The 25,971-nt window shown below is 38.0% G+C and overlaps 1 protein-coding gene across 2 annotated transcripts; it reads left to right on the top strand.

Moving 5' to 3' along the window:
- The first annotated feature begins 4 nt into the window (after positions 1 to 4).
- On the top strand, positions 5 to 24,926 carry DIS3 (DIS3 exosome endoribonuclease and 3'-5' exoribonuclease). 2 transcript variants are annotated; one of them, XM_037034717.1, is made up of 21 exons: positions 5 to 382; positions 926 to 1,083; positions 3,309 to 3,502; positions 3,915 to 3,988; positions 6,581 to 6,748; positions 7,493 to 7,657; positions 9,412 to 9,525; positions 9,647 to 9,784; positions 11,108 to 11,254; positions 11,633 to 11,749; positions 12,008 to 12,109; positions 13,097 to 13,161; positions 13,249 to 13,333; positions 15,091 to 15,218; positions 17,670 to 17,756; positions 19,525 to 19,681; positions 22,621 to 22,835; positions 22,938 to 23,106; positions 23,225 to 23,383; positions 24,054 to 24,176; positions 24,799 to 24,926. In XM_037034717.1, the coding sequence occupies exons 1-21, from the start codon at positions 155 to 157 to the stop codon at positions 24,880 to 24,882; spliced, it is 2,877 nt and encodes a 958-aa protein (XP_036890612.1). In that variant the 5' UTR covers positions 5 to 154; the 3' UTR covers positions 24,883 to 24,926. The 2 variants fall into 2 exon arrangements, with proteins under 2 accessions (XP_036890612.1, XP_036890611.1); XM_037034716.1 differs by lacking the exon at positions 11,108 to 11,254 and adding an exon at positions 10,400 to 10,546.
- The last annotated feature ends 1,045 nt before the right edge of the window (positions 24,927 to 25,971 follow it).

Raw genomic sequence — 25,971 nt, 5'->3', positions numbered from 1 at the left:
CCAGTGTCAGTTCCGACATTTTCCCGCGAGAGGTGTTTGCTGCTGTCTGGAGCGGGAAGGGGCGAACCTCCCGGTAAAGGATAGTTGTGCGACAGGACTCCTAGCTTGATACATTTTTTCGGTCCAGAGTCGGGATTCTGCGCCGCAAGGCAAGATGCTGAAGTCCAAGACTTTCTTAAAAAAGACGCGGGCGGGGGGCGTAATGAAGATCGTGCGCGAGCACTATTTACGGGATGACATCGGCTGCGGTGCGCCGGGGTGTGCGGCCTGCAGCGGTGCGCACGAGGGTCCCGTCCTGGAGCCGCAGCCCCTAGACCCACCGAGCAGCCTCTGCCCGGAGCCGCACTATTTGCTACCTGACACCAACGTGCTGCTGCACCAGGTACGTCGGCGGGCGGGCTCCACCTGGAGAAGGGGTGTGACAGGTAGGGAAACTAAGGCCCAGAGTGGCGCGTCTGGGGTAGCATCCTGCACTTAGGGAGAGGAAACCCATTAGGTACAGGAGGGATCCATGGCTCCTGTAGCCCAGGCCGAGGTTCTTTTTCCTTGAAAGTAGTATTTTTGAGTTCCTCGAGGCATAATAAGTGTAAGTACGTTGATTTTCTAACTCTTGGTGTTTTTTCCGCCTTAGATTGTAAGTTTCTGGAGGCCAGGACCAGAGCTACTGTGGACTCTAGTCTGCGACCCCCAGGCAGCTTTTTAAGTGCCTATTAAACGGATTTAATTCTGCGAAGTTTTAGAGTTAGTCTAAAACTAAGCTAAAGTTTTTCTCTACTAAAACCTGAAGGATTTTCTATAGCAGAACATCTCCTTATCTTAATGCATGTTCAGTGTGTTTTAAACTGATAGGGTTTTATGTTCGACAGAAACAATTTGCAAATGGACGTAGAAAAAAATTAATTCTTCTTGTCTTTTGTTTTTTCAGATTGATGTTCTTGAGGACCCTGCCATCAGGAATGTAATCGTTCTACAAACAGTTATGCAAGAAGTGAGGAATCGGAGTGCCCCGGTGTATAAACGAATCCGAGATGTAACTAACAACCAGGAGAAGCATTTCTATACTTTCACCAATGAGCACCATAGGTAGGAGGGAAATTATGTTAATTGTCAAAAAAACACAGAATTATCTAAATTCAGGGAGGGCTCCCGTCAGTGATTTGTGATGGCAGAAGATACCAGAAGGTGTCAGAAGGTTTCATACTTACAGGGGTTTGACTCGGTTCTCATACAGTTGTGTCTCATAATGCTAAGTAGACCTCATTCAGGTCACGTAGATATTGATTGAATCAACAAGGTCTCCTGACTCCTAGGCTATAGTAGGTACTTTTATTTCCAAAATGTTTTCATTTCAAATTGATTTTAGTATGTGTCGAGCAATAGAAACGTGGTGGATAAGATTAACTGGGTTTTTGGAAAACCAACCATATTATATGAATAGCCAACCTATTAACATGGGTTAATAAAATGTAAACGTTTGTGAAGGAGGTTTTAAATAGTAAACCAGACTTATTCTTAATGGGCTTTTAAAAGTTACCCCAGTCCCTTGTAACTGATCACATCAAAGAAAATAAGGTTAAAGTATAGAATTCTTTGTTATATTTCAAATTCAAGACTTTCAACATAATGTGTAATCTTAGAAAATAGATAACAGGATTTCTTATGTTTCATAAATCAATGGTGCATCTTAGTATACTTCTATTGGCTTAGATCAGGGCTTCTCAACCTTGGTTCTGCCGATATATTAGACTGGATAATTCTTTATCCAGTGGATGGGCTAATGTTCCATAGCATCCCTGGCTTCTACCCACCACATATCAGTAGCAACCCATTTATTTACCCTCTGTCCACAGAGTCATAACCCAGAATGTTTCCAGACATGTCACATATTCCCAGGGAGCCGAATTGCCCCCCTTGAGAACCACTGCATTAGTGGTAGATGTGGTAACGAAATCCCATTGTAATCTGCAAGTTAAAAAACTTACAATTTCTCAACTTTCTCATCTTTATCCTTGTATCCCAAACTTAAAAAAAAAATTGTCTTGTAAAGAACAGCAGCAAAGCACTTGCAGCCTTCTTAACCCTGGCTCCTCCTTGAATTCTAGAAGCAGCGATCTCACTTGTTTTTCAGTGCAGAAAGATCAGGTTTTTGTGGGGCCTGATCATCAGATCCCTAATCAGAGGTTACTGTTGGCTTAAGCACATGAGTCGAGTTTAGCCATCCTGGGGTTGACAGGAAAATTTTCCTTAGGACACTTGGGCAAGTCTTATAAAATGCTGTTGCTGAAGTCACACTAAAACCAATTCAAAAATTGATGGCAGTGTCTTGTTGATTGATTGGTATGCCTAAAATAATTCTAAAAACTATTATAAGTTAAGTCTAAAATTTTTGAATTGAATTTCTTATCTTTTTTTTTTTTAAATAAGACTTCATTTATTTTTAGAGAGAGGGAAAGCCAAGGGAGGAAGGGAGAGAAACATTGATGTGAGAGAGAGACATTGGTTGGTTGCTTCTCGCAAGCTCCCAAATGGAGACCTGACCTGCAACCCAGGCCTGTGTCCTGCCGGGGTTAAACTGGATACCTTTTGGTTTGGAGGCTGATGCTCAATCCACTGAGCCACACTAACCAAGGCTGAATTTATTGTCTTTAGTACCAGAAGTTATTGTACTGAGTTTTGTTATTATGTGTAAATTTGGCTTGAAAACCAGAATTAAATAAATAAGTATGCCAGCATATTTGGGAGTTCTGAGTAGAGAGAAAAGAGTGTGCAGTCATATCTGTATCTGGTTTTTCAGTCTCTAGGTGGTCTCTGGCATTTACTTTGTGGTTACCATGGATAACTTACATGCGTTATGAATTTAGTTGCAAATCATGTGATCATGAATTGTACTGTTTATAGCTTTTAGGAATTACTGTTCATCTACAGTTCAAATGAAATCTCATCAGACCTACAAAGTTTAGTTACAGTTTCTTCCAGAGAATCATTGCTTATTTCCTCTTCCAACCTGAGTATAAATCCTGACCTTCATTTTTCTTTTGGTGAAATCAATTTTTTTTAGCTTTTTTATTATTTCATTAATAACATGGTTTTCTTTTTTCAAGCAAATTGACTTAGAAACTTAATTAGAAACAGGTCCTGTGTATTTCCTCTCTGATGTATAAATATGTGTCCATTCAAGAGAAAAAGATATATCATTGGCTTTTAATTCAGGGATTATGAAACATTTATTTCTTAAAACTTTTCACATATGCTTGTTTTTATTGATATTCATGTCCTTTTTAAAAAAAATTTCTTTCCTTTACATGTAGAGAAACTTACGTAGAACAAAAACAGGGAGAAAACTCTAATGATAGAAATGATAGAGCCATTAGAGTCGCCGCCAAATGGTACAATGAGCATTTGAAGAAAATGTCAGCCGAGACTCAGCTGCGGGTTGTCTTCATCACAAATGACAGGAGAAACAAAGAGAAAGCCATAGAAGAGGGAATACCAGCTTTCACTTGTAAGTCTGAATGTATCCACTGTTAAGTCATTTTTGCAAATACATAGAAAAATGATCAGGCTCATCATCAGAAATCCACTTGACTGTATAATATTTGCATAGTCCTATATTGCCTCTGTTGTTGCATTTGTAAATTTTTCTGCATTTCTAAGCTCAGTGTTTTGTGGTGCCTGGTGGGTAGATTCCCCATCACCATTTGGAATTGGCTTAGCGATAAAAGCTCAACAATATGCCTGTCTCGCTGTCTGCCCAGGCATGACCGCATCAACAGATACAGTCTGTCTTTCCAAAAAAAAAAAAAAAAAGGACAGATATACCATTGAAAACAAGATTATCGATGTTCTTCCATGTCTAAGAAAAGACAAATAAAAAGCACTTGACTTTTTCAAGAACGATCGAACTTGCTTTTCAGGTGAGGAGTATGTGAAGAGCCTGACTGCTAACCCCGAACTCGTAGACCGCCTTGCTTGTCTGTCTGAGGAAGGGGTATGTTGGAGCTTGTTTTGCTTTGTTCTGACAAGTGAAAATACTAAAATAGCCACTTTAGGTTACGAAACTNGTCCCGCTGTCTGCCCAGGCATGACCGCATCAACAGATACAGTCTGTCTTTCAAAAAAAAAGGACAGATATACCGTCGAAAACAAGATTATCGATGTTCTTCTATGTCTAAGAAAAGACAAATAAAAAGCACTTGACTTTTTCAAGAACGATCGAACTTGCTTTTCAGGTGAGGAGTATGTGAAGAGCCTGACTGCTAACCCCGAACTCGTAGACCGCCTTGCTTGTCTGTCTGAGGAAGGGGTATGTTGGAGCTTGTTTTGCTTTGTTCTGACAAGTGAAAATACTAAAATAGCCACTTTAGGTTATGAAACTTAAAAATTAGAATGTCAGTGGGAATTGGAATAGGAGGTGAGTTGTGACATGAGAGTGGCCGTGATCAAAATGCCATTCCTAAAAGACGCGACTTTCTAAAATAGTGCTGTTTGCCAGTGCTTCCTCCGCAGCCTGAGTGTGGCCTGGCATGTGTTAGCACCGTTTGTTAGTGAATAAAGAACCTGTGGCTGGTTTATGAGCCCCAGCAGGCGTCTGACGAAGAAGTGGCAGGCACTGCAGACAGGGCGCGCGGCTGCAGCAGTGACTCCAGTGGAGGAGGGAAGGGAGTCCTGAGAGGTAGAACAGGAAGGATGGGGCCCTGATAGTGAGAACCTAGAATCTGTTCAGCAACTTTTTAACTATCTTACAAAGATCTTCAAGGGCAGCTAGAAGGGATGATAGCAGATAGAATTCTGGGCTCTGTACCTCACCTAATGGCAGGCTAAAAGAAATTAAGGGTGTATAAAAGTGTGCCTGGGAGGGATGGGGCAGAATGATCAGAAATCTTTTTTATTTGAAAGAGCACTCTAGTATCTCTCTATAGGATGACACATTGTATCGTGGGCAAGATGAAAGGCACAGGGGTGAGTGAAGGATCAGTGTAATAGCAGATGGGAGGGGATATGCTGTGGCGCTCGTTAAACATTGTGAGCCCTCGTTTCCCTATGTGCGTGTAAAGTGTGTTTAGCAGTAGTGACTTAATAGTGTTGTTACGAAGATTGAATGACATAGTAACAGCACCATTAGTAAAATTCTTATCTCAGACCCTGGCATTTAGCCAGGGTAAATGTAAATGGCAGCTATTGTTATAATAGAAATCAGTTTTATGTAATAGAACATTTTACATACATCCATTCTTTATAGTTTTTTCCCCATCAGCTACTTTACAAAACCTAAATGGAAGTGAGAAAATAAAAGCCGGGCTTGATTTTTGGAACACAGATTTAGGATTGCCCTGTCTAATATGTAGCCGCCAGCTGCACGTGTCTGCTTAAATTTAATTCAAGTTAAAAATTTAGTTTCAGTTTTGCACTGTCCACTTCAGGTGCTCAAGAGCCACTTGTGCCTAGGGGTTTTCATTTTGGACATCACAGAAAGAATATGTCCTTTACGACAGTTGTTTTGAATAGCACTGATCTGGAAGAAGACATAAGAAATAATGTAACACTGGGAATACACAGTATTTGATTAAGTGCAGTGGTGAGGTGAGTGTAGGATATGGTGTGATACACCGTGTGTGTGCCTCATGTTCACTGTGCTATTCAGTATCATGTAACAAAAACCCCAGAGCTTGTGGGACAATGATTAGCGGCACATACTCAAAAATTTCATGAAGTGTTAGAAAGAGGGTTTGGAAAGAGACCAAAATCTTATTTATTTACTCTTAATAGATCATCTTATGTTTATATGGTGGAGAAAATTTTACAATAGAGAGGGAGCAATTTGATTCCAGAGAGAGAGAAAGTTCTTGGATAGAGGAGAGGACCTGGTTTGTAGTGCCCAGTTGAAAGAACAGAAACATCGGATCCCCTTGTATTCATTGTTACAGGAGAGGAAGCTCAGATGTTGGTGTAGATTCGAGTAGGTGGGCAGATTCCGGGTTGCCTCTGATTCTCAGTATGGATACTGAGGTCACCCATCTGAAAGTGAGCCGATAAGCAAAAAGGAGGAAGTGTAAAGGAAAATGGAGAGGAGAAGGAGCCTGGCAGTCAGGGTTTGGATGTTTGCTGTGAATCTCGATAGGTGGCGTAGGTGTCAGGCAGTTCCCAACTTCTCTCTTACGTCCTTAGCTATGTAAAAGAGCCAAAATTAAAATAGCACTCCTTGTGCTTTACTAGGCACAGATTTTTCATGGAATTGAGCCTTAAAGTAGCCTTTCTGTCTTTACCTGCCCACTTAAATACACACCTTTGTTTTGGGAGGCCTGAGGTGGGGGTTGGAGATATGCAGAGTTTCTTAGTGACAGAACACCTAAATGGCCAACCATCTGTGGCTAAATGTAATGAAATTGAAATATTTGTGTCAGTTGTCCTAAGAATAGAAAGCGTTATTTTCCTCATTGTGCTATATTCTGTCATTAATGGAGTTGTATATTTCATGATGTGGAAGGTTTTTAAAAGAAATTAATTGATAGTGATAATAGTTACATACTGGTTTGCAGAAAACTTACATACTAACTGTATCTTTGGTTTGTTAATTTCACAGAATGAAATAGAAAGTGGGAAAGTAATATTTTCAGAGCATCTTCCCTTAAGTAAGCTGCAACAAGGCATAAAATCCGGTACATACCTTCAAGGAACATACAGAGCCAGCAGGGAAAATTACTTAGAAGCAACAGTATGGGTTCATGGAGATGCTGAAGAAAATAAAGAGGCAAGTGTGTAAATATATTCTGTATACAGAAAAACATTCTGTTCATTATTTTCCTTTGTAAGTATTTAAAGTTTTGTAGAATTTGAGTTTGCAATGTATGCCAGTTTATCTGCTTGAAGGCAGCTGTGTGGGATGTATATAGATACTAGAATTAATCACTGTTTTTAGAAAACTGCTTACAGAAGAATAGAACTTTCTATTAACCCACTTTTAAGGTTAATCAGATAATGATAAATAGGATGCCTCTATTTTATATATTATGACCAGTTAGGAGCAGTACTAATCATAAAACATTAATTGCTCCAGAGGTATTCACACTCTTTACAGTGGACAGCAGTTATTTGGGGATGCTTACTGTTTGCCAGGGACTCTTCTAACTGCTTTGCACGCTGCAGCTCACTTAATCTTCAGTCTAGCCTCTGAAGTAGGTGCTCTTTTTGTATTGCCTTCCGGACCTTGAAGTTTAGAGAGGTTAAGAAATTTTTCCAAGGTCTCTTGGTTGTGGTGTGAGAGTTATGGTGGATTCTTGAACACAAACTCGTATTTTCTGATCATGTTCTTTCTACTTAATATTGAGAAATGAAGAGGGTATAGTAAAGGGGACATTTTAAGGAAGAAAAATGTAAAGGAGAACAAATCCAGATACATAGAGACATTCAAAATATATTAAAACTTCTAGTAAGTAACCCTCCCATTGCTGTCATTAAAAATATTTGGACTCATGCCATTTCTTGTTTTACACAGATAATCATACAAGGACTTAAAAATTTAAACCGAGCTATTCATGAAGACATCGTGGCTGTGGAGCTTCTCCCCAAGAATCAGTGGGTAGCACCATCTTCTGTGGTTTTACATGATGAAGGTCAAAATGAAGATGATGTGGAGAAAGAAGAGGAAAGAGAACTCATTGTATGAAACCAAGCAAGTTTTAATTTTTGTCTGTGCACTTCTGTATAATTAATATGTTAGGTTTGGAGAAAATTTAAGAAGCTTTATTGCTTTCAGATTTATTGAACAAAATTGTACGAGAGGGGACACACAAAAAACTGGACCTGCCTTCTGGAGGGTGTTCCCCCTGTAGTACTCACCCGCTAGGCTAGGTGAGTGTTGCGGAAACCCATCCGTATCAGCGTCAGCTGGTGTTGTTGTGAGAGGCTGTGTTCGGCCTCACTGAGTGTTTTTGAAGAGCCTTTTGATGCATTTGCCCATTTCCTGATGGGTGATTTTCGGGCACACCTGCCCACACTGCACTGGGTGTCCAGCAGTTTTTGACTAAAAATGGCAGGACCCCAGTGCTCTGCCCTCCTTCTTCACCTGATCTCACCCTGAGCAACTTTTTTTGTTTCCCCGGATGAAAAATGTCCTCAGAGAGAACCATTTTGCCAATATGGAAGAGGAGAAACAAAAAACACAAGCGCTAAAAAGGCACCAAATTTGACAAGTTCAAAACCTGCATTAAGTAGTGGGGAAAAGGCTCAGTAGGTGTACTGCACCAAATGGAGAGGACAGTGAAGGTGACTGAAGTTTACACATGTAAGAATAAATACATAGTTTTTTATAAATTTGTTTTTTTGTATCCCCTCTCTTATTTCTCCACAGTTGACTTTTTTCTAAGTATTTAAGTAGCATTTTGAATTTATGTCTTATTTTGCTCAAATAAATGGGTTTAAATACAAAAAGACTTGATTATGAAACTTGAACTGTGTGACATTCAGAATGTGATCTTTCCAAATTAGTGAGTTTTAAGTAAATATAAATTAAAATTTTCTGAAATGTTTTTACACAACGTTAAAATTTTCTTGGCATAGTACATGTACTTTTGGGCCCTTATATTTGGGTCTGTTTAGTAATTCCTTCTCTATTATATTTATTATGAAGAAAATACTTTCACTTGTTTTTTAGGAATCAAAGTCTACCTAATGTGGCCTATTTATTTTCTTACTTTAGAATTACATGAATAATGTAATTATTCACCCAATATTAGTATTTTTTCCCATGAATTTTAATGCAGTGCTTTGGAACCTACCTGTGGCCCTACCTGTAGAGTCTAGGCCATAGAAGAGTGTTGGCGGTGAGATACCTTCAGGTCCTTCTGCTGTGTCTAATAAGAAATACCCTTTTTTGAGTACCTGTATATGTGTTAGTAAATTCTCACATTAAAACTGGAAAGAGACCCGGGCTGGTGTAGCTCAGTGGTTTGAGCACGGGCCTGGGAACCAAACAACCACAGTTCGATTCCCAGTCAGGGCACATGCCTGAGTTGCAGGCCAGTTCCCAGCAGGGGACGCACAAGAGGCAACCACCCATTGATGTTTCTCACCTTCTCCTCTTCCCTTCCCCTCTAAGGATAAAGAAATAAAATCTTTAAAAAATATTTTTTAAAAAGTGGAAAGAGTTGAATTCTAAGATATTTATTCAGTTATATTTATTTTTTTAATTATGAGTTTTTGTAATACGTTACATTTTGGAAAAATTCCGTGGTTTGTTTTTACATGTTCTTGCCTAGAATTCCAAAACATCAAGATTCTGTACTTTTATGTCATAATTTACTGCCTGAAAATACTAGTTGTCCATATTCACATTCTAATTATGAAGGGAAATTGTGTCATTATTCTTTCAAGGAAAAATAACTGAAGGTTTTTATTTTTATTTTTAAATCTCAGCTTAGGGCTGCCGTAAGTGAAAAAATGTTAAAGCCTACAGGTAGAATTGTAGGAATAATAAAAAGGAATTGGCGACCGTACTGCGGCATGCTTTCCAAGTCTGACATTAAGGAGGTGAGTAGAGAGCATGTTGCTATGTAATGAAAAAATGATCCAGTTTAATAGAACAGCTCTTCCCTTGCCTTTATCCCAGTGTTTGTGTGTCTGTGAAATATGTTTTGCTCATTTTCTTTAGTCAAGAAGACATCTCTTTACACCTGCTGACAGGAGAATTCCTCGAATTCGAATAGAAACCAGACAGGCTTCAGCATTGGAAGGACGGAGAATTATTGTTGCTATTGATGGATGGCCCAGAAATTCCAGATACCCAAATGTAAGTTTGAATTAGTCATTTTGTTTGACAGTATTTTATTGAAATTTTGGGGAAAATTTGCTTCTCTTAGTGAAACTAGAATCTGCTTATACATAGAATTCATACTGAAATTTAGGAATGTTTCACAGTTACCTAGTAAGTAGTGCATCCAATTCAAAAGTTAATCTTATGAAATTTCATGAGTCATTTGGTTAATTTTACTCAGATTTTCAAACAAATAACTTTTATTGGTAATGACTACAAAAATGGGGTTTGAGAACTAACTAGATGCTAATCAACATTTTGAAATGACGATATTTAAAGCACATTCTGAACTTGAAAGATAATAGGAAATAAAAGATGCTTGGTTATATAAGAACTAGGCCTTTGCTAAGTCTTCATTATAAGCACTTGAAAATTCTCATTTTCAAGTGTTTACTGTGAAAAATCAGCTTTTAGTGAAAAATCAGCTTTAATTTACTAAGGGATCATTTTTAAGAAGGGTTAGGATTTACAGGTACATTTAGAAATACTAAGGTTATATATAAATGCTCAAAGAACTTAATGTGGTAATAAGATATAAATTACCCACTAACATCTAAAATCCACCTTTCCAATAATAATTTTTGGTTTTAGGGACACTTTGTGAAAAATTTAGGTGAAGTTGGAGACAAAGAGACTGAAACGGAGGTTTTGTTGCTGGAGCATGACGTTCCCCACCAGCCTTTTTCACAGGCGGTTCTTAGCTTCCTACCAAAGATGCCGTGGAGCATTACTGACATGGTAAGTTGGAAAGACGTCTAAGTGACTTTATAAATTACTGCATCTGATTTAATTTTGCTTGAATTCTCTGTGTGTTTCTAAATATGTAGAAACCGTAGTCCCCCTCCTGCCCCACATTTAGGTAGGTACAGAACTCTCAGGTGTTGGAGAAACCACTTGCTTTACTGACAGATGGTTTTTTCGAGAGGANAATGGGGTTTGAGAACTAACTAGATGCTAATCAACATTTTGAAATGACGATATTTAAAGCACATTCTGAACTTGAAAGATAATAGGAAATAAAAGATGCTTGGTTATATAAGAACTAGGCCTTTGCTAAGTCTTCATTATAAGCACTTGAAAATTCTCATTTTCAAGTGTTTACTGTGAAAAATCAGCTTTTAGTGAAAAATCAGCTTTAATTTACTAAGGGATCATTTTTAAGAAGGGTTAGGATTTACAGGTACATTTAGAAATACTAAGGTTATATATAAATGCTCAAAGAACTTAATGTGGTAATAAGATATAAATTACCCACTAACATCTAAAATCCACCTTTCCAATAATAATTTTTGGTTTTAGGGACACTTTGTGAAGAATTTAGGTGAAGTTGGAGACAAAGAGACTGAAACGGAGGTTTTGTTGCTGGAACATGACGTTCCCCACCAGCCCTTTTCACAGGCGGTTCTTAGCTTCCTACCAAAGATGCCGTGGAGCATTACTGACATGGTAAGTTGGAAAGACGTCTAAGTGACTTTATAAATTACTGCATCTGATTTAATTTTGCTTGAATTCTCTGTGTGTTTCTAAATATGTAAAAAACGTAGTCCCCCTCCTGCCCCACATTTAGGTAGGTACAGAACTCTCAGGTGTTGGAGAAACCACTTGCTTTACTGACAGATGGTTTTTTCGAGAGGATCAGCACTAGATTATGTCAAATTTCTCAAAGGCAAGGAAACCACAGATTGCAAGTGATGGTTTCTGGTTATCATTTAGAAATAAGACAAGTTTTCTTTGTTTTAAATGTGTCGTTGATTTCATTAGGGCTGTGCTGTGCGCGTCCTGCCAGCACAGTTTTTTCTCTCGTAATCGTGTGGCATCTTCTAGGACATGAGAAACCGAGAAGACCTGAGACATCTCTGTGTTTGTAGTGTGGACCCCCCGGGATGCACCGATATAGATGATGCTCTGCATTGTCGGGAACTCGAAAATGGGAATTTGGAGGTATTCATTTTGTAATTGCATTCTATACCCCAAAATGGTGCTGTTCTTGAGTTCATTTTTGTTTCTCACCCACCGTAGGGTGTATTTGTGAGTTGTCTGTGGGAAGGAGTCGTAGCTGCAGAGCCTAACGGGCTCATGTCAAAAACTGAGCTGGTGATTGTGACCGAGTCTGTTTTCCATTTCGCCGAATTTCTTCTTATTGACTCTCCATTTATTCAATTAGGCATGTCGACCTCTTTTCATTTTTATCTTTTTAAGGTTGGTGTTCATATTGCTGATGTTAGCCATTTTATTAGGCCAGGAAATGCTTTGGATCAGGAGTCAGCCAGAAGGGGAACAACTGTGTATCTTTGTGAAAAGGTAAACGTGTTAAATTTAAAATGGAATTTTGATACATGCTTGCAACTTTTTCATCAATTGTTTTATTCTTAATACTAAAGTCATCTGAGGTGTTTCCTGAGGAAAAGACAGCCTCAATGTTTAGTGAAATTGGATGAATAGCTATTACCTTAATTGTGCTATTAGTTCGTAGAGACCATGGGACTTGTGAATGAATGCTTAATTAGTCAAAGTTTAAAATAGTACATGAATTAGCTAAAAGACTAATATATAGAATAAGGTGACCTTAAGTCAGTAAAACTATTGCATTGTTCTTTGATACTGAGTGGCCCAAGAGATGTAGTTGATATAAATTGTGTAGCATCTAACTTACCATGAATGGGTAACTAATTAAAATGTATTTTGTTTCTTTTTTTTCTAAGTCATGAATTTATTCTGTCACAGTTTACTGTTTATTCTTCATTGAGTATGGTCCCATAAAGTTACAGAGAAAACTTGTGAAAGTAGAGGAAAAAGTTAAGCTTAGTCTGTCACGAATTCATTGTCAAAGTTCTGGGTAGCTTTTTGCCGTAAAAATTTAGTGTCTATTTTAGTATTTTGAAAACACCATATAGAGTGTGTTAAGCCTTGGGAAAATGTCCAGTCGTAGAAGAGGCAGGGCCTGTGTAGAGGTGGCAGGGCCTGTGTCAGTTATCTGGTACGATCCCAGTGCCCGGACTGCAGAGGGGACTTTGAGAGGACAAGCTGGTGGTTAGTGAGGAGGACTGAACCCTCAGACTGAACCTCCACTGATGTGAAGTCCAGTTTTCTTTCATTACTTACCTTTTGTAATAATATTGTGTAATGCTTTCTAGAAATAGAGGTTTTATTTTGTGTTTTCTCAGTTCTGTTTACAAAGACCAGAATATTCCTTTTTTCCTTGTTAAATGCTGTTTGAGAATACAATCTCAAATAAACAAATGTATAGATATAGCTAAGTAATCTGCAGCTCTATTTTATCTGTTCCAGAGGATCGACATGGTTCCAGAGTTGCTCAGCTCTAACCTATGTTCCTTAAGGTGTAACGTTGACAGGTATTTATGCATGTTTTTTCCTAAGACCACAGTAGTTACTGCTTTAACTGGTTCCCATTAACAAATACCGTCTGTTTTTTCGCACAGGCTGGCATTTTCATGTATTTGGGAAATGAATCACAATGCAGAGATCTTAAAAACAAGGTTCACAAAAAGTGTCATTAATTCAAAGGTTGGTTTCATGGCTAACATTTAATGTTTAAAATCTTTGATATTTTTAGCAGTACTCTAGATTGTTTTGAAAAGGTTTAGGCTTATTATCTTCAGGATTATTTTTCCCAGTGGTGCAACACAATCTAGATTTTCACAGGTATCTGCTTAATTCTTGATGTTATTTATAACTGAGTTTACGTAGCCCTTGTCCTGTATTCAGACACGTAGAAAGCCTATATACTTAAGAAGACCAAATAGATGATATTTACACCCAGCTCAGGAATCCCAGTATTTGAAACTGTCCCAGCTTAGGACCGGTTAGCATTTTCAAAGTTGGCCTGTACACCATCTTCTTGCTGCTCATGTTTGTTCACAGAAGTGATGTTATGAACCAGTGCTGGATCCCCACAGGCCTAGCCTGGGATGTGTGCTTAGGCAGCTTGGAGCCAGGGTTGTCTTCCTCATCCTCTTCCCGTTTTTGTGCTTCTCCCCAGGTCCCCTGTGTTCTGATTTTCCCCTGTGTTCTGATTTTCCCCTGAATCTTTGCGTAAGGTTTCCCAAACCCCTCTCTTCCAGTGATCCATTTTTCAAATTTGCCTGCTTTTTTTCTCCCTTTCACATCATTTTTTCTCTTGTAATCAACTCCTAGTTGGAGAGAAAGCAGTGTTAGACTGAAAAGGGGTGATGTGTGAATGATTTAAGCCTTCCTAGATTTGTATTTTTAAATAGCAGTGAATTTATTTTTCTCCTACACTCTGCCAGTATAAGAAAATTATATGAAAAAAATTAGTGAACATACAACAAAAAACATTTTTAGCAGGGGACCTCTTAGCTCCTGCAAGAGGAGTTGACTATCCCCAGAATCTGACCTAGCTCTCATCATCTGACACTCTTACGCTGTTTGTGAATTTTACTTGTAAAGTTATTTTTTTTGCCCCTGAGGATATATTTTTTATTGACTTTAGAGAGAGAGGAAGGGGGAAAGAGAGAGAAAAAGGGAAACATCGATGTAATAGAGGAACATCAGTTGGTTGCCTCCTGTATGTTCCCCCAACCAGGGATCAAACCTGCAACCTAGGTATGTGCCCTGACTGGGAATTTAACTGGCAACCTTTTTTGTTTTTTGGTGCACAGGAGACTCAACTAAATGAGCCATCTGGTCAGGGCTGTAAAGTTATCTTTAAGAAAAAAAAAAACAAAAACAAGAAATGGTAGTTTTCCATGAAGAGTAAAATAGGAACAGAAGCAGCTATTTGTATACTTGGATTAAAATTGGAAGTTACTTTAAATCTTTTACTACTATGATTTGTTTCATTTTTTAGATATTTAGAAAATTTCTTATGAAGCCTCATGATTAGATCACTACAATTTTCCTGAGTATTTTCCAGTAAGTAGAGGAGTACCTTCTCTTAGAAAGGATTTCACTCCGCAGTTATTATCAGAGAATAGTCAAACCCTTTTATTTTAGCATTACCTGAGTGCTAAATATGAAAGATGAAATATGAAAGTCAGTGACGTGTAAGCAGTTTATGTACTGACTGTGTGCTACCGCATGACTTGTAACTTTGCCTGGGCTGCATAATGTGTTGGGTAAGTGTTAATGAACCAGAGTCATGCATGTAGCATATTATGCAGGTTATAGTTAGGATTCTCCCTTTTGTTGATGATATTGAGGTTTTTCAAAACCGTGGATTTTACATAGCGGAAATACGAGAATGTGGTAAGCCCGTGTTTATCATCTGTAAGGCTGGTGTTAACATACGGTTTCTTCTTCAGGCTTCCCTCACGTATGCTGAAGCTCAGATGAGAATTGATTCGGCAGCCATGAATGATGATATTACCGTTAGTCTCCGTGGACTAAATAAACTAGCTAAAATTTTGAAAAAAGGAAGAATTGAAAAAGGGTACATTTCAAATGTATTTATTAAGATATTTCTTAATTCATTTATCTTGGCATTAAGATAACTTGTGAACTCTTTAAAGTGTTTTATCATGGACAATGATAAATTATTTAATAGATTGAATAAAGACTCTTACGTAAATACACTGTACCCCTAGCTGCCTTTTCAATGTTAGCAACTTGATTCTGGACTGAGGTTTGTTTAGGAGTTCTGTCCTTTCATTTGTTGTCCTAAAAACTGTCATGTTTGAGGTAAAAATTTTAAAAAAATTCTAAGAAGGCAAGACCTCCTCTGGGCTCTTCTGTGGATTGTTTTTTATTTTAATTAGAAATGAGTTTCCATATCGAACACTGATTTTCAGTTTAAATAAATGTAAAGGAAGTTGTTGTTGCACTTTAGAGTTGCAAGAGGTTTACGAGATTGTTTAATCTAACACCTTTATGTTTTTAAATGATACACCTTTAGTTTTTTAATGACTATACGTTATTTAGAAGTAGTCTTCCCAAAGATCTGATAGCAAGCGGCAGAGTCACTTCTTCTTGCTATCATGTCACGGCATTTACCAAACTACAAAAGGTAGAAGATAAGGAGTACCCAAGTACCCACACTTGTTGAAGCAGTTAAAAGAAATTTGACTCTTGAAAGACATCATCAACTATCAGAGTAAAGCAAGTACACTCTTTTTTAATACATTTACAGTCTTGTATTTCCCAGCTAAATATATATAGGAAATCACAGATAAATTCCTTTGAAGTTTGCTGCTGTTTTGGTATAAAAAAAATTTTAGGTGTTGGTGTCTGGGTTCCCATGCCCATCCAGGGTAAGGTCACAGGCTGTTACTAACAATGTTTTTGTTGGGGGAGGCAAACTGTGTATCCATGCTCATTCATAAGATGTGCCTATTTACATTTAAATTAGAAATTCAGTTCCTGAGTTGTACCAGCCATATTTCAAGTGCTCAGTAACCATGTGTGGACATCACTACCATATTGGGAAATGTGGATAGAGAACATTTCCATTTCTTCAGAAAGTACCATTCATTGGACGGTGTTATTCTAGGTAGTTATGCAGAGCCATTACTATCTCCGTTCACACCTCAGTTTCCCGGGAATTTTTCATGGGATCCTAAATAAGAAACTTGAAGCGATAAGGACAATTTGGATGCAGTAAAACCAAATGAAATTATTGCTCAAGCTTTTAGGTATCAAAGGGGCTATAATTGAATTTTTATGACACAAAATGAAACATTATTCAGCAAATATTTGTTTGTTGAAGGTTTGCACTATGCCCGGTATCAGAAGAAAGTGTGTGTAGAGATAATTTTTAGAAAGTTTGTTTTAAGATGAAACCAAGTAAAACAATTGAAACTATATTCATTTTATGGTTTTAAAGATGTAAACTTGCATTTGTAAGTTACCTTCTCATAATTTGAATAGAAAAGAATTTTTTTAACTTCAAAAAACAGCCTTTAATTATATATGTTAAAGGATAAGTGTTTTGTCATGGATAGTGGCCTATGAAGAAACAGAATCAAAATGTGATTAATATACTTTGCTTTTTTAGTCAAAATATATTAATAAACACATAGTAGATCTGATGTAGAACCTTGTAAATACAGCAGGGCAAAAAAGGAATATTTATTGAGAGTTCCTTGCTAGTATTCCTTTTGTAGCTCCCTAAGAAAGTTGAGGAGTTCAGGAAGAAAAGGACTTAGATCTCACTTAACCTGTCTCATATCATGTTATTTTTTCCCTTTTCTATGATTATACAAGGTTGCCCAGCCTCATTAAAATTCTAAGTTTCAGGTTGATTTGTAGCAAACCTAATGAAAATAGCACCAAGGTGTAAAGAAATTAAATTAAACTTACCTTGCCTTGTAGGCATTTACTTTTCAAGGGAGTTGCTAGGTCATTAAATGAACCATGTATGTAAAACAGCATAGTATGTTATCTGACCTGTAGCACTCAAATATTCATAGTCATCAGCATTTGTAACATACTCGTCATTGTAGTTTATCAGTGTCTTCTCTGTTGGTTGAGTTTATGTGGAAGATACTTGTGGACTGTGGGCCTTCTCATGTCAGTGATCTGCCCATAGTAGCTTCCTCTATCCAGCATCCCTCGCCCTCATACACAATTTTACATGGTGAATAATATGCTGTCAGTAACCTTCTTTATCAGTCAGCCTGATTACAAACCCACATAACAGGAAATCTTGTAGCTTCGCGGCAGGTGTTCAGACCCTCAGAAGCACAAGGACTCGTTCTGTTGTGTTGTTCTCACGCTCTCTCGTTAAGTGCATTTTAGATCTGTAACACTTAACGGATGGCCATAGAGCCTTCAGAAGAATAACTGCCCCTTCCTTGCTATAATCATTTTCTGTTTTAAAAATCACTTCAGAATTATGTCTGTTACTGGCCTACTTGAGTAATTCACCACTTTTCTTTTTATTTAGGGCTTTGACTCTCTCTTCTCCGGAAGTTCGCTTTCATATGGACAGTGAGACTCATGATCCCATAGATCTGCAGACCAAGGAGCTCAGGTTTGCAAGTTTTTTGATGGGCACTAGATAAGATTTGATTTTAAATGTACTATCTGGTTTGTTGGTAAACAGAACATATGATACCTGAAATACGTATTTCTAGGGTTATGATTTCTGTAATTTTTTTACTTATGAACTGTATAGAAAAGTGAATATCTCACTGTTCAGCTTTCCTACATAAAACTGGGATTAGGATTACAGTAGAAAAATTTCCAGTTTGAATTGGTTTGTCTTGATGTGTGTGTTGTACTAGAACTGGACTAGGGATAGTGATGGTAAGTAAAAGAAGGTTGCCTGGTTAATTCCTCCAGTATTTAATGTGGAGTTACTGGGGTAGGATGGAAGAGAGAGAGCACAGGGCTTTGGAGCCGCACAGCCTGGGTTTGGGTTCCACTACTGCCTATCCAACTCTGGACAAGCGATGCCTCAGTTTATTTGTGACTGATGGCGGTACCTACCTCATAGGGTGCTGTGAAGAGTCTCCCATGTTGTACTCAGCTGCTGTTGTTACTTCAGCTAATTTATTGATTTAGGTAAGATTTAGGAAGCAGGGAAATTGTTGGTTAAACAGAGGCCTCTTTTCCATGCCTATTAGAGAAGGTAACTCTGAAATTGGTTTGCATTTATACTTTTCTTAGGAGATGACTCAGAATTAAAAATGAGAATATACCTAAGTTTGTTAGTTTGGACCAGTAAGTGCGCAATAGCATTCGAACTAAAATGAAAAAATAGCTTAGTGAGGGGAGGAACGACTGTGCAAATAAGTCTGGTGTTAATGTGAACAAGGAGCCCAACACTAGGAGCTATTTTGAGGAAAAAGTTAGATCCACCTTTACAAAAATAGAGCATCACCCATTTCTTCCTACCCAGTAGGAGAAAGATATTTCTAAGAAATGTCCCCATGAGTTTTAAAGTTATAGGAGGTCTGACTAATATTTAAAAAAATTAATATACTTTAGCAATCTTGTCAAGATGGTATTAGAAGTTATTTAAAATGGAAATAGGAAAGAATGATAAATAATGCATGTTCAGTGACTTGGGAGAAAGTTCTATGTAAACAAAAGGCAGATGATTTATTAAACAAAATTTTAAAGCCATAGACGAACTCCTTAGATTGAAAAGCAGTATCACATTGCTTAAGACTTTCAAAGTCAGGTTATGTGAACCTGAATCCTGGTGCTACTGACGACTCCGACTTTGAGCAGAGAATGATACTCAGGCTTATACACAGGAGAGAGTAGCTCCGTATGCAGCTCCGTATGCATCATGTGTAGCGCTTCAGGCGTAATGCCTGACCTGTAACGAGCACCCAGAGTGGCTGTTGTAAAGACTCTCTCTTCATTTGGGCAATTTATTGGTGAAAGTTCCAATTTTTAAACCAAGATTTGTATGACTTAAACTTTTAATTAGCTTAGTAAACTTTATTTTTATGGATTCATACTTAAATAAAAATCTATTTGTATTTGGACTTAGGGAAAAAAGGTTAAGACATTTATGATTTAGATTTTCTATATTACTTAGAGTTGGCAAAACTATTATTTAAATGTAATTTGTAAAGTCTCCTCTAGCATGGGATTTGCTTACACAGTAGATGCATAGTAAGGACTGTTGACATAGTAAAGGGGAGAAGTGAAAGAGCCCTAAGTTAGGAAAATATACATGTGTGCACATATGAATGTTACACAGGAAATAGTTGCATTATCTTCTAAATAGAAAAGGTAACCTGTAAATAAATACGATATAATTTAATGATTTTTTCCATTGACAGAGAAACAAATTCCATGGTGGAAGAATTTATGTTACTTGCCAATATCTCTGTCGCAAAAAAAATTTATAAAGAATTTTCTGAACATGCTCTGCTTCGAAAACATCCTGCTCCTCCTCCATCAAATTATGAAATTCTTGTTAAGGCAGCTAAATCCAAGGTAAGATTCTGTAGATTGAATCTACAAGAAAAGTTATTTGTATTTGTGTTGTGATCTATCTATCCAGTGCACTGAACCATCTATATTATTTATTTATTTATTTATTTATTTATTTATTTTCTGGTATATTTTATTGATTATGCTATTACAGTTGTCCCGTTTTTTAGAAAAGATTTTATTTGTTTTTAGAGAGGGGAAGGGAGGTAGACTGGGAGAGAAACATCAATGTGTGGTTGCCTATTACTCTCCATAGTGGGGGCCCCACCCACAACCCAGGCACGTGCCTTGACTGGTAATTAAATCACCAACTCTTTGGTTCACAGGCCAGCACACAATCCACTGAGTTACATCATCCAGGGACAGTTGTCCTACTTTTTTCTCCCCTTTCTCCCCCTTTGCCCTGCACCCCCCTCCCTCCAGCATTTCCTCCCCTGCTTAGTCCATGTCCATGGGTTCTATATGTAAGTTCTATGGCTTCTCCATTTTCTATACTGTTCTTAACTTTCCCCTGTCTATTTTGTACCTACCAATTATGCTGCTTATTCCCTGAAACTTTTCCCCATTCTCCCCACTCCCCACTCTCTGCTGATAACCCTCCATGAGATCTCCATTTCTGTGATTCTGTTCCTGTCCTAGTTGTTTGCTTAGTTTTTGTTTTTGTTTTTTAGGTTCCATTCTTGATAGTTGTGAGTTTGTTGTCATTTTACTGCTCATAGTTTTCATCTTCTTTTTCTTAGATAAGTCCCTTTAACTTTTCACATAATGAGGGCTTGGTGGTGATGAACTTCTTTAACTTTACCTTATCTGGGAAGCATTTTATCTGCTCTTCTATTCTAAATGATAACTTTGCTGGATACAGTAATCTTGGATGTAGGTCCTTGCCTTTCATGACTTTGAATACTTCTTGCCAGTTGCTTCTTGCCTGTAAGGTTTCGAGAAGTCAGCTGATAGTCTTATGGGAACTCCTTTGTAAGTAACTGTCTGCTTTTCTTTTGCTGCTTTTAAGATTCTCTTTATCTTTAATCTTGGATAATTTAATTAAGATGTGTCTTGGTGTGTTTCTTCTTGGATACAATTTCTTTGGGACTCTGAGCATCTTGGACTTGCATGTCTATTCTTTCACCAGACTGGGAAAGTTTTTCTTCATTATCTGTTCAAGTAAGCTTTCGATTTCTTGCTCTTCCTCTCCTCCTCATGATTCGGGTGTTGGAACATTTAAAGTTGTCCCCGAGGTTCCTCAGCCTCTCATTTTTTTGAATTCTCTTTTCTTCATTCTGTTCCAGTTGGATGCTTCTTTCTTTTGTTCCATATCATTGATTTGAGTCCCAGTTTGCTTCCCTTTACTGTCGGTTCCCTGTATATTTTCCTTTATTTCACTTTGCATAGCCTTCATTTCTTCCTTTATGTTGCAGCTGTACTTAGTCATTTCTGTGACTATCCTGATTACCAGTGTTTTGAACTCTCCATGCATTTGGTAGATTGTCTGTCTCCTCAACATTTAGTTCTTTTTCTGGAGTTCTAATCTGTTCTTTCATTTGGGGAACATTTCTTTGTCTCAGCATACCACTGTGGATGAAGGTTTCTTCTTTAACTCCTCAGTTGTTGGATTTCATACAGAATAATTTTCTGGCAGTTCTGATTGTTTTTTGTTTTTAAATTGGTGGTTATCCTTCTTCTGGTTGTGTGAGAAAGTATGATGTATCTACCTATGCCTCCATCTTGGGACAGTGAATAATGTATTTTACATCTGCATAAAAATAATTCTTATTTCTTGATGCAAAAATATGCCAGTAGTTCTTAGTTTTTATTATTGAAATATTTCTCACATATAACACTGTATATATTTAAGGTGTACAATATGTTAATTTTATACATTTATACAGACTTAAGTTATTTACGATATCCCGAACATAAACAGCCCTTCCATCTCTCTCTGCCTTTACACCTGTTCTCTCTGCCTGTTCCTTCAGGCCGCCTCCAAACTGCTGAACTTTAGAAAGTCACAAACAATTGTTTTCTCTTTAACTCAGCTAAGCCCCCTTTCTATCATGTCCCTGAGAAGAAGTCCATTTATTTTACACCTGCAAAAACCGAAATATACAGAAAGGGCACCATTTCCTCAGCTCCATGTAGCCCTTGCCTCTGGTTAGCAGATTTTCATTTAGGTACAAATACCCTTAGCCTTGGGGCAACTATGGCTTATCTTGGTTTTCTGTGCATCACTTGTTCAGGTCCCATCTGTCCTGTCCAGGATAGAGCTGGAGGAGTTGTTTCAGTCTCAGGACACTGTTCTTCCTGGATGGCACTGGTTTCTGTTATCAGACGTTTCTGGTGGGCCGACCGCTCTCGTACCCATCAGAACAGAGTCAGCTTCTCCTCTGCTCTGAGGCTTATGCCATAAATTGGGGGGATTTTCTCTTGTCTTATTTCTTCCTAAGATCGGGAGGAGGAGGAGGACTTACGTGTGTTTGCCTCATCTCCCAAAGTAGAATAAAACAGCCAAGTTTGATGTATCATACCTGATGGAGCGGTGTTGACCAGTTCAGTTTTATTTCGTCTGTGGCTTTTACTTCTACTTTGAATGGAAGGAAAATGTCTGCAGAGGGAATCCAGACATACTGGCAAGTATCCAGGTGTGCTTTGATTTTTCTTTCCTGCCCCAACAAAGATTGGGCAGGCACAGACTGGGCTTTGAGAAACAGCACTGCTGCTCCCACCAGCCTTTCTTTAAAGATACTTCAGTACCTTTAAATGCATTTTAAAACAAGGCAAACCTTGATGCTGCACAGGGCAGTTACTGCTTTCTGTACATTCATCTTTAGTTTCCTAGGTGAAAGGTAAAAGGTACAAGCACTATCTGGTCAGTCTGATTTGTTATAGTTTGAGTACACGATGGTACTGATTTTAAAATACAGTGCTCTTTCTCTCTTTGTTCACAGAATTTGGAAATTCAAACTGATACAGCCAAGTCCTTGGCTGACTCTTTGGATCGGGCTGAGTGCCCTGCGTTCCCGTATCTGAACACTCTGTTAAGAATACTGGCCACCCGCTGCATGATGCAAGCCGTGTACTTCTGCTCAGGGATGGATAATGACTTTCACCACTATGGCTTAGCCTCGCCCATATACACGCACTTCACTTCTCCCATCAGAAGGTACTTCTTCCTTTTGAAGTTAAAAGAAACAGAAAATGGTTCCTTTTGAATTTTAGAAAGACATTGGAATGCTAACGTGGCATGATTCTTATCTGTGGGTAGATATGCAGACATCATCGTTCACCGGTTGTTGGCTGTGGCTATTGGGGCCGACTGTACTTACCCAGAGTTGACAGACAAACACAAGCTTGCAGATATATGCAAGAACCTCAACTTCCGGCACAAAATGGCTCAGTATGCCCAGCGTGCGTCGGTGGCTTTTCATACCCAGGTATTTGCCTTCTATTGATAATATTAAGAAGTTTTCATTTTTTAATTTAATTTCAAAACATCTTTGTTAATTTCAAAATATTTAAGATGATTTTTTAATAAGGTGTGTTATTTTACAGTTATTTTTCAAAAGCAAAGGAATAGTAAGTGAAGAAGCCTATATTCTCTTTGTGAAAAAAAATGCTATCGTGGTATTAATTCCAAAATATGGTTTAGAAGGTACAGTTTTTTTTGAAGAAAAGAACAAACCTAAGCCACGGCTTATTTATGATGATGAGGTATAGTATTTCCACTGTTTTTATTTTTGTTTTCCTTTGATGGGGGAGGGGTGCATTTTCTTTGATAGGTGACAAAAACTTAGGGTGAAATTGGTTTTTGTACTCTACAGACTTGAATTGTTCTGACTGGTTTAACCATTATACTCAGTTTCTCACCTCAGTGTATCTTCCCACAGTCACATGCTGACTTTGATTTCTTTCATACTAAGTAAAATTTTACCCCCTAAGCAAACTTCACACATTGCCCTAGGTGGAGAGATGGATTAAAGTGAAGGAAGACATGGGTGACTGCTCTGAGCCCAGGGAAAGGAATTTTCTAACCTGTGTCCAGTGTCTCTTATCTGGCACACCCCCTACTTGCCTAACTTTAGTGGAACTACATGACAGTAAATTGCCCGCAGTACTTTGTGTTGGGATTCTCTTCTAGGCCAACAATTTAATTTGTTGGTAAGAATCCTGAGTAGTTGAATATATTTTGGGACCATCTTAATGAAAGGAGGAAGTATGGCAGCTTATATTTATGTGAGGCTACTAGATTAGTGACATAGAACACTTAGATATACTTAATTAAATATGCAAGTTATTTTTAAGTTTAAGCTTTTCAATTTATATGAAAGGTAAACTATAAAGAATAGAACAAACCCTCAATTGTAAAATGTCTTTTGTTTAGAAACCGTCACTTAAAATAGAAGACACAGTGTTTCATATATTTGATAAAGTTAAAGTGAAAATTATGTTGGATTCTTCTAATCTTCAGCATCAGAAAATTCGAATGTCCCTGGTGGAACCATGGGTAAGACCAACTTACACTTTCTGCGTTGTAATGGAATATGTTTGTGAAAGACTGACATATTCATGAGTTATTTCTGCTTAATGATAGTGGAAATTCTGTAAGTAGTGTGAAGGACCAATATTTGCCTAGCAATTCCTGTTTTCTCACTGATCTCCCTAGGCCATAGGATCCTAGTTACTTAGATGAGGTCAGGCATGTCCAGGGTGGTATGGCCATAGACGGGATCCTAGTTACTTAGGGTTCTTCTGAGGTCATCAGTACGAAAAGCAGAGCTCTTTGAAATTTCTCCCCTAGACTTTTGTCACTTTTATCAGTTTTGAAAGCTGCACTTTTGAAGATGAAGATGGAGACATCGGTTCTTAACCTTTGTTTTCCCCGAGGCCTCCGATGCCGATAGAGTGGCTCACCTGGGGTGCAGACGTGTTAAACACACTTCCCAAATGACCTGTTCTCTACCTGCTGAGATCAGGTCTGACATTTCTGCACCACTGCTACTTTGTGTATGAAATACATTGTGTGGAAAACCTTTTCTAACCCCCTCAGTGGGGAAGGGGGAGATGAGAATGAGATTTATTCTTTATGCTTTATCTCATCTAATTTTTTTCTGTTTGCATTACTTTAGATACCAGGTATAAGTATTCCTGGTGATACTTCAAACATGGGCATTAATGAACCGGAGAAGAAGAAGAAGAAGCTTCAAAAATAGCTACACTGAACAAAAAAGCTTAAAGTGTTGGTGTCCTTAAAAAAGAAAGAAAGAAAGCCTGAGAGGACATTTTTAAACCTAAGAAGTGTGTGAAAGTTTATTACTTTATTAAGTGCATTTTGATAATTTAACAAATTGCATTTTTAAAAATGTATTATTATATTTTATGGATTATGCTATTACAGTTGTCCCAATTTTTCCTCTTTTGCCCCCCTCCACCCAGCACCTCCCACTCCCTCAGGCAGTCCCCCCAACGTTATTCATGTACATGTGTCATGTGTATAAATTCTTCAGCTACTCCATTTCCTACACTGCTTCACACCCCCATGGCCATTCTGTAACTACCTATTTGTACTTCTTAACCCCCTCACCTCTTCACCCCTTTCTCCACACCCCCCCTCCCATCAGGCAACCATCAAAACACTCTGTATCCATGGTTCTGTCTCTGTTCTTGTTTGCTTTTTAGATTCAATTGTTGATAGATTTGTATTTTTTGCCATTCTGTTCATAGTTTTGATATTTTTCATAAATGAGTCCCTTTTTCATATAGTGGTTTGGTGATGATGAACTCCTTTAGTTTTTTTGTCTGGGATGCTCTTTATCCGCCCTTCACTTCTAATTGTTATCTTTGCTGGGTAGAACATTCTTGACTGTAGGTCCCTGCTTTTCATGACTTTGAGTATTTCTTGCCAATTCCTTCTAGCCTGCAGTTTCTTTTGAGAAATCATCTGACAGTCTTTTAGGAATTCCCCTGTGGGTGACTAACTTCTTCTTTTTGGGGGCTTTTAAGATTCTCGCTTTATCTTTAACCTTTGGCATTTTAATTATGATGTGTCTCGGAGTGGCCTCGCTGCATCCATCTTATTTGGGACTCTGTGCTTAAAAATTTGCATTTTTATTGAACTGTTGACTGTGCCTGTCCCATCATACTACTTGACTTCTGGATTGAACAGAACTGTTTATGCAGACAAATGCAATTGAATATCCATCACTGAGTAGTGACAGGATGGCAATTCAGGGATCTGTATAGATCATCTAAAAAAGGCATTCATCTGCTCATTGAAGAGCAGATTAGCTTACATAAGTAAT

The sequence above is a fragment of the Sturnira hondurensis genome, unplaced genomic scaffold (assembly GCF_014824575.4).
Source record: "Sturnira hondurensis isolate 20B ecotype Veracruz unplaced genomic scaffold, ASM1482457v3 Scaffold0022201, whole genome shotgun sequence".
In the NCBI taxonomy this organism is placed as follows: domain Eukaryota; kingdom Metazoa; phylum Chordata; class Mammalia; order Chiroptera; family Phyllostomidae; genus Sturnira; species Sturnira hondurensis.
Note: the sequence above shows the minus strand (reverse complement) of the source record. Positions and strands in the feature narration are given on the sequence as shown.